At 42.9% G+C, this 14,286-nt stretch overlaps 2 protein-coding genes across 4 annotated transcripts in view; both read left to right on the top strand.

The window, feature by feature from the left end:
* The first annotated feature begins 1,767 nt into the window (after positions 1 to 1,767).
* On the top strand, positions 1,768 to 8,416 carry LOC118229389 (uracil nucleotide/cysteinyl leukotriene receptor-like). Its single transcript, XM_035421312.1, has 2 exons — positions 1,768 to 1,859; positions 4,858 to 8,416. The coding sequence occupies exon 2, from the start codon at positions 4,867 to 4,869 to the stop codon at positions 5,887 to 5,889; it is 1,023 nt and encodes a 340-aa protein (XP_035277203.1). The 5' UTR covers positions 1,768 to 1,859; positions 4,858 to 4,866; the 3' UTR covers positions 5,890 to 8,416.
* A 126-nt stretch (positions 8,417 to 8,542) lies between these two features.
* Positions 8,543 to 14,286, top strand: part of LOC118229388 (F-BAR domain only protein 1-like) — a 54,541-nt gene continuing 48,797 nt past the window's right edge. For all 3 annotated transcript variants that reach the window (XM_035421309.1, XM_035421310.1, XM_035421311.1), the window contains exon 1: positions 8,543 to 9,723. The gene's annotated coding sequence lies outside the window, so the exon portion shown is untranslated. The remainder of the gene's footprint in view (positions 9,724 to 14,286) is intronic.

A 14,286-nucleotide genomic window follows, 5' to 3' on the forward strand; every position in this document is an offset into this window, starting at 1 on the left:
CAATCACATTTGATCGTAAACTGTGTGTAAGAACATTTCCAACATTTTTGCATTCATTATTTTTTTCTTATCTGTATTTGTTCATGGCTGTTTCCTTATGAAAATAACATGAACACAACTGTGCATAAAATTAACTAACAGTCAGCATTCATCATCTCATACACCTGGGATGTACACAGAAACAAAGGTCTGCACATGTGTCATGAATTACATACTGTTTTTTTCGTAAGAACATTTGTAAGAACAAAAGTATGAATAATTTAAGAAAGGTTTTGTGAATGAGGCCCATTGTGTTTAGCAAGTCTCTTGTAGGAGGTTTACCCTTGGTAGACTAACAAGAGGACTTTGTTTAATACCTTCATGCTGAAACTTAATTTTTTCCATTTTTGCCAGGTTTTTGCTGTTTGGTTTAAAGTTTATAACACCAGATGTCAACAGTGCACACCATAACAGCTTAAATTAACAAAAACCCTTGTATCATTTATTATATCATAATTCAGCCATTGAATAGACCTACTAATTGCTCATATGTCGGTAGAGGATCTATAGGCTTAACTAACATTAATTGAGAAATGTGAGCAGGATAGCTGCAGTAGGATAGTTTAAAAGTAGGGAACCAGCTCATTTTTAAAAACAAAGCTAGCTACCTATGTTGTATTGGAAATAATAATTAAGAAAAATGAAACGTACTGGATACCTTTGTACCTTGAAGATAATTTTTTGCCCACTTTTCTTGCCTAAGGTGTTAGTTACTACAGTAACCTACTTATATAATATCTGTATCTGTGCAGTTATATTTGCATTTCTATTGGCTAGAAGTATTTCATTTTTGGAGAAAAACAAAAACGGAGCTTGAACAGGATAGTTGGGGAGTTATCAACAGTTACTGTCAGCAACAAAAAGTCACTGTCACCACAGTTTCCATAAAACAGTGCCCTCATTCAGGTCCCTGAGTCCTGTTGGCATGCAGATGGGACAGGAGGCAGGGAAAGCAAAGTGTCGGATCTACAGCTGTGATCTCTGCGTGAAAGAAATTGTATCTCCAAGGATGCACATCTGTCTGGTCGGAACGTGACCGACTATCTTGGGCCTGTATGCGAGTCCCTCAATGCAACACACAATGCCATGAAAAGCCTTAGCTCTGTCTCACTCTGCCGCCCTTTGTTCTTTACTCCCAGGAGAACAGGGGGCCTTTTTAAAAACTCAGACAGCCCATAAAAGAGTATCTCAGTCCCTGCATCCATAAAGTGGCTGGCTAACGGCACAATCATCCTTCTATTTATTGATACGAGGGAGAGTTTCTCTATGAGAGCCCTGACGGGCTTGTTTCCATGGCACCGTGGCTGGCAGCTCATCTCAGTGGAGGTTTGCCGTTCTTTGCTTCTGACCATCACCCAAGTCACTGTTGACTTAAACTGTCCAGTGCACAAGAAGGTCTGAGAGTAGATGATTTGGTGCAGGACAGGAGGGGTGGCCAAGGGGTCAAACGAAAGCCTCCCCCATCAAAGCTCTGCGATCAGGCACGTGGAGTACTGACTGTGCCCAGGGCGCCTTGTTTACCAGCAAATAATGAGCTGAGGGTGACTGACGTGAGGGTACGCCTCCTTCCCCTGCCTTAGCCTTGGCTAAAATACACTGCACCTCGGTGATCTCCCCAGTCCGCACGCTACTCTCCACGAAAGACCTGGAGGCACACACCAAGCCCCTGCTCCGGGAGCCATTTGTCCTCAGACCCGTTCCTGGACCCCTCCCCCCTCCCCCCTCTCCCCTCTCTGAAGGCATTCCTACTCTGCTCCAGACGGACAGACAGACAGCTGTTGCAGCACTCTGTGCGAAGAAGGACTGCTGCCTGGTGACTGGTGAGTACCCCTCTCAAATTAAGGTGTCTATCTGTGGTTTTCAGTTATGAACAGCCAGACCAGTGGGTGGAATATTTTAAATATTTAGATTTACATTTGCATTTTGTTTTATTTTCTTCCCTCATAATGTTTGTGTTAACCCTGTACAGGTCTGCTCAACTGTGGGTTGTGGGTTTTTTCTTGGTGTGCCCATTTAAGGGTTAAGCTCATACTTTATCTTAATTTAAGTTCATTCTCATTCAGAATTGAACTCTGGCTTGAGACTTAAATTTAACTGCCCTGATAAATTTGTCTTTTTTAGACTGTGTCTGTGTCTGTTTTGCTGGCCTGACATTGATTTATTTTGCATCAGAATTAAATAAATGCGACAGAACAATAGTCTTTCCAGAAGCCCAGTCCAGCGCCTTAGATTCACCCAGGGAAAGAGAGAATTTTTGTTAGACCTCTCAGCTGTCCTGCTGTCATAGGTGGCCAGGGGTTTTCCTAATGAAAAAAACAACCCACCACATTCATTATTTCAAACAAACTGCCGCAGCTGACGCCAGCTTTGCATAGCTGTGTCATGCAGTCACATTGATAGACTCTGAACGGATTTGACCAGTCTTTGAACGGCTAAGCTAAAGAATCCAATTCTCTTTTGTGTTCTTCAGGAATTTCCTGTTAGAGATTTGCTTACCCTAATTGTGATTAAAGCATGACTTTGGTATCAGCGTTAAGACTGCATAGTGGCTGCATTTTTCAGAATGCTTCCTCAATATTTGCATCCCTATGTACCCATTATATTCTTTCCCTTCTGGGTGGCTGGATCAGTTCAATTATTTAAACCTCCAAAATGATGCAAGTCTGCACAAGGCTTGACAGTTGTTTTGAGAATATTTACGTAATATTTCTCCCCATTGACGCATGAGAAAGATAGATGTCTTGGTAGGGAGATACCTTGGGAAATGTAGTTCTCCCTTTGTGTAATTATGCAATTATATCTTCCATGAAGAACTGAAAAGTTTTAGAACTTTTAAACAGAAAATGCCTACTATAATTTATTGATTAGCATTATTTATTAATTAGATGGACAGATGAAATTTTTACCAACAAAATAAATGTAAATGTTCACCAGTCCAGTCTACGTCAGTAATATCAGTTAATATGGTTACGGTTAATCTGAAAACAATTGCTTAGATGGTATCTCGTAGCCATGGCTTTTGAAAATGGTTATTTATTGAAATAGCAGTTGCATGTTGAGATTTGAACACTGTTCTGATACAGTAGACTTTAAAGGTTAAATATAGGCTCTATCATTAATTATTTTGAACATCAGGGGGAGTGAAAAAAACTACCACTGTAAGTTCAATATAGAATTGATAGACTGATCTGATGCATCATACTGAAAAAGTTGAGAAATTCATTTTAGATTGGGTGTATGTATTCTGTGTCTGTGGTTGAATGTTCTGTTTGTAAAGAAATTCAGAAATGATTGACACTCAACCTTTTTATTTAGTAAGATGAGGCTGAAAAATTCATATTCTTCCACATACTCCTTCATCTGTGAAACGGCGTTCTAGACTGATGGTAGTTTTAGTACCTGACTCTATAGCAATAGGTGCACAGGTGCACAAGCTAATTTCAGAGGAAATGCCAGTCAGATTTTTTATTTCCATGTAAGTCTGTAGCTGTAAGAAATTGGGTAACTACTTTCAGAGAAGATACACAGTCATCCTTTTTAGTTAAGCTAAAGCTAAAAGATTCATATTGCCTTCTTCAGGTCTAAACCTGTTCTGAATTCTAAATGATACTCATTTCTCAAATCGCTTGCGAGAGTAGCAGGCCGCCGAGAGTAACATTCTGAAAGTAGCACATATCCTCACGGTAGAGTCTTTCTTTCCTCTTTAAATTAAATTATTCCTATCAGAGTTAGGGTTAATTCCTTCAAATTTGCAATTGAATTGAAATCAGCTAATTAAATGAAAAATCCCCATAGGACACTATGGGAAACCTGAATAGAATTTCATTGCCTGTGTTGAAATATAAATCAAATAAAAATCAAGCTGTAATAAGCTCCAAAAGGCAAATAGTTTAAGCCCACAAAAAAATTAATGACATACCCGTTAACTGCACAGCAAAGCTAAGCGGGTCAGACAATCGTAACCCAACAATAGTTTGGGGGGAGAAGAGAGGAATTGGGGGCGGAACAAACAGACCTTGTGACGATGCGAGGCTGCCGTCTGACACAGTGCGGCCGTCGAGGCTGTCGGGGGACCTGCATCTGGCCCGGAGACATCTGCACATTCCCCGCGGACACACAGCTTCTGTTTCCCAGCGTCTCTGGCTCTGCGTCCCGAAGACAAACAAGGCGCTGTCGTATTTACCGCGGCACATGTTCGCCGCGGAGGCTGCGTGTTGTGCCATCAGTCATCTTTCAGTTGCGCTCTTCAACGCGCGTGGAGCCCCAGATATACAAACGGCGGATTCCTCCCCTGTCCAAACAGAGACCGAGTTGTATAGCGCATTCCTGAAGCCTGTACGGTATCCACATCAGCTGCGGTGACAAGTGCTAGCGAGATCCCTGCTGAAAGTCAAATACCCCTCACAGACACACAGACGAGCACTGGTGACAGGAGTCTGTTTAATGGTGACATTAAATAAGATGATGTTAAGTATTATGTGTAGTTTCTGCCAAGTGAGCCTGCCAAGGGAATACTGATGGAAATTAGCTAACTCTGGCTATCTATGAATGGGTGCAACTGCAGACATGTTGATTTTGGTTTGCATTGCCCCTTTCAATTAAATACAGAAATAGATAAATAGTCCCTTAATGACTTTTTTGCCAAGATAGTAGTGTGTCAAAAGAATCTGACACACTACTACTAGCTGACAAACTACTGGCTGAAGCACAATTTATGCAAATTTAAAGAACAGCACATTTATGTGAGTTACACAAAGTGATGAGAGAACATGTTTTCTGTGATTTCCATAACACATTTTACTTCATGTTTTGCCCTAGCTGAACGTAATGGAATCCCCTGCGACAGATGTCAGCACTCTGTTCTTCAACCAATCGACAGAGAGCTGCGGGAGGGAGACCAAGCTGGAGGACATGGTCTTCGGGGGCTACTACATCGTGGTCTTCCTCCTGGCCTTGACCGGGAACAGCCTGGCCCTGTGGATCTTCTCCCACCAGCGCGGAACGTCCACTCCCACCAACGTCTTCCTCCTGCACCTGGCCGTAGCCGACCTCTCCTACGTAGTCATCTTGCCGCTGCGAGCCGCCTACCACCTGACGGGGGGCCACTGGCCATTTGGCGAGGTGGCGTGCCGGCTGGCCGGGTACCTGTTCTACGTCAACATGTACGCCAGCCTGTACTTCCTGGCCTGCATGGCGGCGGACCGCTACCTCGCCGTGGTGCACGCCGTGAGGTCGCTGAAGCTCCGGCGGGCTCGCCACGCCCACGCGCTCAGCTCCGCCCTGTGGGTCCTGGTGACCGTCTCCATGGCGCCGCTGCTGGTCAGCCGGCAGACGTGGGAGACGGAGGAGGGCGGGGCCACGGCGTGCCAGCAGCTGTACCGGGAGAAGGCGTCGCAGCGGGCGCTGGCCTCTCTGGCGGTGGCCTTCACCCCGCCCTTCCTGGCCACGCTCACCTGCTACCTGCTGATCATCCGCGGGCTCCGGCGCGGCTCGCGCCTGGAGCCGGCGCTCAAGCTCAAGGCCCTGCGCACCGTGGGCCTGGTCCTGCTCATCTACGTGGTCTGCTTCCTGCCCTACCACGCCAGCCGCGCCCTCTTCATCCTGGGCTACGGCCACCCGGGCGTCTCCTGCCGGGCCAGGCGCGGCCTGGCGCTGGCCAACCGCCTGACCTCCTCCCTCACCTGCCTGAACGGGGCCCTGGACCCCCTGGTCTATCTGTTCGGGGCCGAGAGGTTCCGGGGGAGCCTGCGCAGCCTCTTCCGCAGGGACAGGGGGCGGGGCTCCGCCGCCACCACTGGGGAGCGGAAGGAAACGCACGAGAGCTCCGCTAGCGTCAAGTCTGAGTGCTGAGCTGTGGGGAGATGTTAGCGGCACCCTGGATGCTGCCCATCGCTGTAGGTTTCATTTCAACTTACGGGGAGACGCACTGCTGGACCACCTAGCCTGAAGTAGTCAAACGTCATGTCTCACAAGTATTTTAACTCATGTTGGGACCGATTCATCTAAAAATAAGGGGGTCACGTGTCTCCCCGTCTCCCACCAAAACTGCACATATGTCATCACCAATGCCTTGCAAACTTGTCACTATGACTGGCTGTTCTTTTTATATAGCAAGCCGGTCCAAGAGTCCTATGTTCAACATATGATGGTTGAAATGGATGGATGGATTTATAATACAAAACCTGATGTATACTACGCTGTACACTGTGGCAGAGTTTAGTTTTTTAAGCGTTACTTTTGAGCAAGATTTTTTTTTAAGCATTGAAAGGTTGACATAATTGCTGGCAAACAGAACAGTTTCATTGGTAAACTTGGTTAAAAAAAAGATTATCATCACTCCTCAGTACTACAGATGATAGACCCATTGCAAGCTTGCTTCAGACTAATAACATTTGGTCATTTCTTTGCTTTTTGAGTACTGTGCTGAGTGATAAATATCTGCACCAATCAGGAGCCAAATCATTTTTTGGTTTCTGTTTAGATATTTTATATAACATAGACATAATCATTTTTTGCACTTCCTTGTTTTTCTACTGCACTTATGAGAATGGCTGGCCTTCAGGTTTATTGTTGTATTGCAGGTAATTGGGCTTGACTTTCAACTATTTAAAACCAACTGTGCAACTGTGTGACTTGTACGTATATTTTCAGTGTAATTCTTTTAAGCCTAAATGTCCCTGCTGAAGCAGTAAGCATACTGGTTATAAAACATAGATTTGTGACTGTTTCTGAAAGTAAGAAAGTAATCTTTGTGGACTGAAAATGTGTATTCTTTTGTTCCTGACAGTGCGTAGCGTACACTTGCCAGTTTGTGAGCTTGTTTTTGTGCAAGAATCTTTTTGTCATAATAACTGTGTGAAAAATGTAATATCTTTTTTGTTTCAAAGTTTGTTGGAGGGTGCATTTGGAGTAGTGTGGAATTGTGGTCAGGGTTGTAAGCTCATTGGCTTAAAAGAAGGCCAAGATTCTGGAGGTGGGCTTCACCCCTAAATGGAACCTGTACGTGTCATACATGTGATGCCCATTTTACATTAATTACATTCAGGCTCTGTAATGTTTGGGATGAAGACTTTTTTCTATATTTGGCTCTGTACTCCACAATTTTATATTTGCAGTACAGAGCCAAATCAAGAAAAGAAATGTCTTTGTTCCAAACATCACGGAGCTCACTGTACGCGTGTAGGATATTCCCTTAACCAGGGTGAATTACATAGCTTACCTGTACATTTTACATATTGTCCATTTGAACTCAGATTGGATCTGCACTGAAGCAGTTCAGATGATAGTATCTTGCCAAATGGTACCACACCAATGCCCCACCTGGGATTTGAAACTGTGGCCTCACAAGCCCAGCTCCCTAGCCTATACTAGCCAATATAGTTTAATATACTATAATGACATATAATGACATCCCTCTCTGAGTCTCACCGCTGTAGTCTGACCATTCACTATTCCATTTACACTTGATGGTAGGCCACTTATTGATTTGTGGGATCCTTCATTTTTTGTTTGTCCTGTGAATTCTAACACACCAAGAGATAACTTGGTCATGGGAAATCTAGGGTAGACTTACATTTAATCACACTGTGGCATGGATCCCCCTCACTCACTTGAGGAACATAGGAAATGGCACTATGCTCCCTGCTACCTCTTGCACTGAACTGAAAATGATTTTGATTTATATGATCTTTTTTCTGTTTTATTTTCTTGTTCACTCCTTTTCCTGTCTTCATATGGATTTCTGACTCCACACCAGCTTTACTCATGATTTGTTTGACCATGGACAGACCTTTGTGGAACACTACAAAATAGCCTCCTTAGATACGATTCTATTGACAGAAACGTACTGTTCTCTGTAATTATTTTTTTCACTGAATTGCTTTATCTGTAGAACATAATTTTGCAAGACAAAATTCATAATTGACCATTTGAAAGGTTTTTGAAAGATCTTAAAATATAGAAAAAATATATTCACATGTCTTTTAATATCCAGTGACCAGGGCCAACACATGTACCCTTGGGCCAAAGTATCTTCGGTTCAGTCAGACGGAAGATGTTTAGCAAAAGAGGCAGACATTTGCTATGAGGACAAAATTAAGAAGAACAAAGGAGTTAAAAAAAGAGGAAAGAAGGGACATACGCTACCCACATAATAATCACGATCATAATATTGTAGTAGTTGTTAGTTAGCCACCACACGCTAGCTATATGTTGGCTCCACCACTGTTGTTTCCCATAATGCTTTGTGTTAGTGCTGTAACCATGGGTGAGATGTGATGTTCTGACGGTGGCCTTTGGCCGTTCTGGCCAACGTGAGTAGCACCAATGGTGAAACTGTGTGCTTACTATGGCAAATAAAAGTAGTGTTAGTGCCTCATCCCCCCAGTTGAGTCAAAAGTGCTTTATTTTTCACAGAGATAGTTGAGGAGTAGGACTGACAGAAACAGGGAGATTGTTGGGTGGGGAACAGCAGGTGAGGTGAGAGAGCCAGAAAGCTGTGTTCAGTCATTTTTATTGGCTTATACTACCCTCTACCGACTGATCCTGGTAAGTACTATAATTGGTTCACAAGCACCTCCCCATTTTTTAATTGGTCAACTCTAAACTGCTGGGCATTTTCTGAGAAAGGATAACAAACTTACATTTAAATTACATTTTATTTCAGCTCTCAAGAATTACACAGTATCTTTGCTCATGTGTAGAGGCGGCCGAAGACACAGATGCAGATACATAATATAGAGCTTGGAAGTAAAATGTAGGAGTTCACAGAAGCTTCTAAAATAATTTGTAGAATAGAATTTGGAAGAAAATAACCAATGAAAAAACCAACGGTTCAAGATGATGACATAAAATGTAGTGAATAGATTGTGGAGAGATTCTGATCCTTAATCCCATTTTCTGACTCAAGCACAGTACCACATAAGGGCACAAGGGGGAGACAATGGAAAGCGTTTCAGCCTGGAGATGTCCTTGTCCATGAAGGATTTTTTCGTTTTGCGCTTTATTAAGAAATTGCCAAATATTTCTGGTTACGAGATTTTATTATTATTATTATTATTATTTTGTAACCAGAAATATTTGGCTATTTCTGTGGACACAACAGATGTTTTAGGGGGATTTAGTATTACAAATTGAAATGTATTCTACACTGTATTTTTATCTGGTGGATTATTTGAGAAGAGTAGTGTGACCAGAAATATTAGCCAACTTCTGTGGACACAACGTCGCTGAAAGCCAAAATGATGCATCCTATTGTAGAAACCTCTCGTTTCCGTATTTAAATTCCGGAAATATCCTATGCATTCTTTATTATAAGTTCCTCCTTTTTAGTAGGTAGTGATAATAAGATAATAATGCAATTTTCTCACATAAAGAAATTCTCACGTGGGCGTTTGCATGAGAAATCACGGTCAGCACAGAATAGTCCTGGAGACAGCTCAGCCGCGCTAACTGTGGTTCTACCTTTTACCATGCCCAGTTTGCCCACACAACCACGCTCCCCGAGGCTTGACTGACAAGATACCGAACCAATCGCGGTTATATAGGGCGGAGATACGCGGGCGACGAAAAAAGGCTTGTTAAAATTGAACCAAGATACACTTTGCAATTGCACGTTTGGTCGGACGTGCGGACAGATCAACGAGATTAAAATGTACTGCGTTGCTATTTTAAACATATGATCAGGTAAGTCTGATTTTGTCTTGTTTTAGTGAAATTTTATTTGTTCTGGACAGTTAGCTACGGTAAGAACTGGCTGACTCTAGGTTATCTTGACTGGCATCTTTTGCTAACATTCAAATGGAAATCGAAAAACTGGAACAGGGAAGAATATCGCTTTTCGGAATAAGAATAGACAGTTTATGCATTTTTAAAATGCATTAAATGAAAGTGCCGCTTAACTAGTTTTGACTAATTGGATTGGTTTGGTATAGGTCTTTCGGGACGATCGATATGTATTAGTATATATTAGTAATTATACATTTAGCAACCCCGTGTTTATTTTGGCACGTGTGCGTAAATGACAACTAGCAAGTATTTACATTGTTGCAAGCTAGATACCTATTCTTAATGATGCTACATGGCTGTAGCTACTTGGATTAACTTCTGTCATACCAGCAGTATGATTTCAGGTCGATTTGATTGCTTGCCGTTAAAAACCATCCGCAATTTTTCATTAGCTTAAAATGAAAAACTGGTGTAAAATGTTCATTGCTAATTCTGTGTCAGAGCGATCAGACTTTATAAGTGTAGCCAGTTACCTATAGATATGTTGGAAGCAATGGGCAACTTGTGGTTTCAAGTGTTGCTTTAGTGATTTGTATGAACCTACAAAGATAATTAAGACCGTTATGTTCTTGATATTCATTGGGTAAGCACTGGTTCCTAAATTAGGCTACTATCGCATTAAAGTTTATTTTTGTTTTTTTGGCAACTACTGGAATCTTGTTATCATTATTATTAATCTTATTATATAATTATTATTATATTATCTTATTATTATTTTAAATCAAATAATTGATTTGCCCTTGCTCTTAGTTTAATGGGCAATGTCTCTGGGTCGGTTGAGGCAGAATTTATTGTGTTTAACAGACAAACTTTGACACCTGATTGAACTGCCAAGCTCAGGTGGCAAATCATTTTCAAATCAAACTGAAGCTTCACAGCTAGTCTACATCACCGCTGAGAACTCGGCAAGGATTCGTACGCGTGAATGTAATTATGCTTTATACCGTATCTGCAGAGATTGCAAGTAAAAGGACAAATAAAAAGAACAAATGAAACATTCTATCTCTGCTTCTAGTTTGAAATTAAGTCTTCTCAGCTGTTGCGTCGTTAATACATCGTAATTTTTCATATTTGCTTGAACAGAAAAAACGTGTCTGTCTTGCGTGAATATGAAAGGGACGATACTGGAAACTTCGCAAGAAAATATGGTTATTTCAACAAGTTGTTGAAAGAATCCATCGTCATTCCCTGTTTTTATTTATTAGTGTGCTACTTCTCCCGACATCCCCTAAAGCAGCGTGGCGAACATGAATTAGTAAAGAGGCGTCCCTCTGAAGCACACTGCCGGTGGCAGCTGTGCCACAGTGCCAAAGAGGACATGGCAATGCCTGGGGCATAACCGGCCCAGCCTGAAGCCACCCTGGTCCAGCTTCCTGGCAGATGGGACCTTCTGGTCCTTTGTGCCCGTGTGGGGCCTGGTGAGGTGTTGAGCCTGTAAATAACATTACAGAGTGGTGGCAGGGTCTAAATGACACCACTTTTGTACATATAGTCTATGTGTCCTTATGTGTGAATGCAGTGGTGTATTGTGGTTAGGGGAATAATAAGCAGAAATTGTCTGTTAACCGATTCCAGGTGGCCTCTTCTGTTATTGCCCTGAGCAATGGTGCCTATAGCCAGAAAGGCTTCAGTAAACATCATCTAGAAAGAATCTAATTGAAAATTTAATGAATGGTGATGTATGTCAATAATTAAAATGATTGTAAATAAGGTCATTATTTAAGGTTATTCAAATAAAAATGAAACACTTTTATCAAAGACCATTCTGAGCATCGTGGTGTTTCTCCTTTGATTGTTGATTACAATCTGTGTATGTGTTAGCACCACAGAAACAATCCAACTTGCACTGACACACCAAGAAGCAGGAGGTGGTTCCGCTGCAGGCAGAAGCCCTTATTTGTGACTGAACATAATATCAAGTAATATCGCTTGTTTCATAAGTGTCAGTATCGCAGCCATGGCATGGTCACACAGTCAAGCATGTCTGGTGTGCATGGATTCTGTGCCTGTGCCTATTGTTCTACGGCCAGAGAATTCTTTGTAGAAGTGACTTAAATAGGCAAACTAGTCAGTGGATAATAACAGCCATTGTTGTATTCTGGTGTATACTGCAGATAGATGCTGTACATCTAATGAGAGCCCAATTTGCTCAACTGAAACCTGCAAGGGACTATGATTTGTGCTCATATTAGCATCTAAATTAAAGGTGTTGTTTTCAGTGGAAAAATTGCACCGTCTTTCATGTGTCTTTAGCAGTGGCCTTATTCCAACACTCCACAAATGAGTTCTGGGACGTGAGCTGCCCACACTCTGTCCTGATTACTTACAGAGTAATTGGTGTACCATTTAGGCCTTTCCAGTAGCTTTTACTACTAAGGGAAGATTTAGTGCTGTGCTTTCTTATTAGGTTCTTAGCATTTGAGATGTAAGTGACTCAGGCCTGGTGGGTGGGTAGAGGTAGAGGGAGGAGGATCAGGAGAGACGCAGGCTCGTCGCATGTATTACCTGCGTATTCAGGCTCAGTCAACAAACAAAAAATATCTACCTCAGTGCTACACTGTGATCCGTGACTCTGGTGAGCCAGAATTGTGAAGGCATCATTGTCAGGCTATCAATATAATGTCAGTCACCTGGAAGAGATGTGTTTAAGAAGAGCATCTTTTAAAAGATTTTATTGACTGACAAAATTACCCCAGATTTGTACACTACTGGGGTTTCCACTTCCTTATCTCTGTTTAATCCTGTCTGTATCGTTTTTGCTGGTGCTCTTCTTGCCTATTTTCGTGATCCCATTTCTGTCTCACTCTTTCTTTGTTTGTTGCTCTCTCTCTCTCTCTCTCTCTCTCTCCCTCCCTCCCTCCCTCTCTCTCTCTCTTTCTCTCTCTCTCTCTCCCTCTCTCTCTCTCTCTCCCTCTCTCTTTCTCTCTGCTGTGTCCACCTCTCCACTCCTCTGCAGTGCCAGTGCCAATGACAGATGGAATAGTGAAGAATTGAGCAGGCTGTTAATAATCGATGGTTGGCTGTGTTGTTATTTTTCCCCATTTGGCCCATATCTCTCCTGCAGGATGCTGAACTGGTTCTAATTCGGTTGTGTGTGTATGTGTGTGTGGGTGTGGGTGCGTGTGTGTGTGTGTGTGTGGGGGGGGGGGGGTGTTGTGTGCATTTGCTTGTGTGAACCTGTATAGGTGCTTGTGTATGTGTGCATGCGCTCCTGTCTGTATTTGAGTATGCCGGTGTGAATGCGCATTCCGTGTGTCTACGCTCTGCGTGTCTGTCTGTCTGTGTATTTGCCTAAAGGCAGTGCAGACGTATGTTGTGTGTGTGTATGTGTGTGTGATTTTGTGTACTTCTATGTTTACATATGTTCTGGCTTCTATATATTATAGTGCATAGAGTGTGTGTTTGTGTATTATGTACATATGTGTTCGTATGCATGTGTGTGCCCGGGGGCGAGCAAGCGAAAGGGTGTGCCCAGAGAAAAGCGTCTGTCAGGGGCTCGGTTCCAATCTGGCTGCCCAACAGGGAGAGCTGCCCGCCAGGGAGGGGGTGAAGGACACCCCTGAGGGTGGCGGCAGGGCTCTTAAAGGGCTGTTTTTCCACTGTGGCCATCTGTTTAACTGCTGTTTGTTTCTACCATCAATATGGCTTTGAGACACCACTGTACTGTCCCATGCCTTATGTGCTGTGTGCAACCCTGAACGATGTTCACCTCTGTCTGAAACACCTGATTGGGCTCTAGATGTGTCAGTATATTCAGAATAGTCAATAATTGATATGGTGGCTGTACAGGTAGATAGACCTATGGACATTACAGTCCTAGGGCACACACTTTCAAACACTAGATAGATAGACCTTTGGACATTGTAGTCCTGGGGTACACACTTCCATATACTTGGGGACAGATAGACCTTTGGGCATTATAGTCATAGGATACACGCTTCTTATACTTGGGGACAGATAGACCCATGGACATTGTAGTCTTGGGGTACACACATCCACACACTTGGGGACAGATAGACCTTTGGACATTGTAGTCCTGTGGTACACACTTTCATATACTTGGGGACAGATAGACCCATGGACATTGTAGTCCTGCGGTACACACATCCACACGCTTGGGGACAGCGGGTATTTCCTCTGCTGGTGATGTGTTGTGCTCTGAGTTCGATGCTGACATAACCTTAGGCGCGTGTAACATCGGCAAGTGGATATTTACAGTGATGAGCTGACAAGAGGCAGATAGGCTCTTGAGTGCAAAGGCTGGGGAATAAAAAAGACAAATGCATGCACACACACAGTGTGACATCAAGCACAATATTGTGACAAACGATGGCATAGGCAGCAAGCAGACAGGCCGCTAGCAGAAGCAGGCTACGAATACAAACGGCACCAAACACAGATGCATGTACATATGTAAGTGAGTGAAGCAATGTCTAACAATAAAAACAACACATTAGAAGC

Source organism: Anguilla anguilla, chromosome 6 (assembly GCF_013347855.1).
Source record: "Anguilla anguilla isolate fAngAng1 chromosome 6, fAngAng1.pri, whole genome shotgun sequence".
Lineage (NCBI taxonomy): Eukaryota > Metazoa > Chordata > Actinopteri > Anguilliformes > Anguillidae > Anguilla > Anguilla anguilla.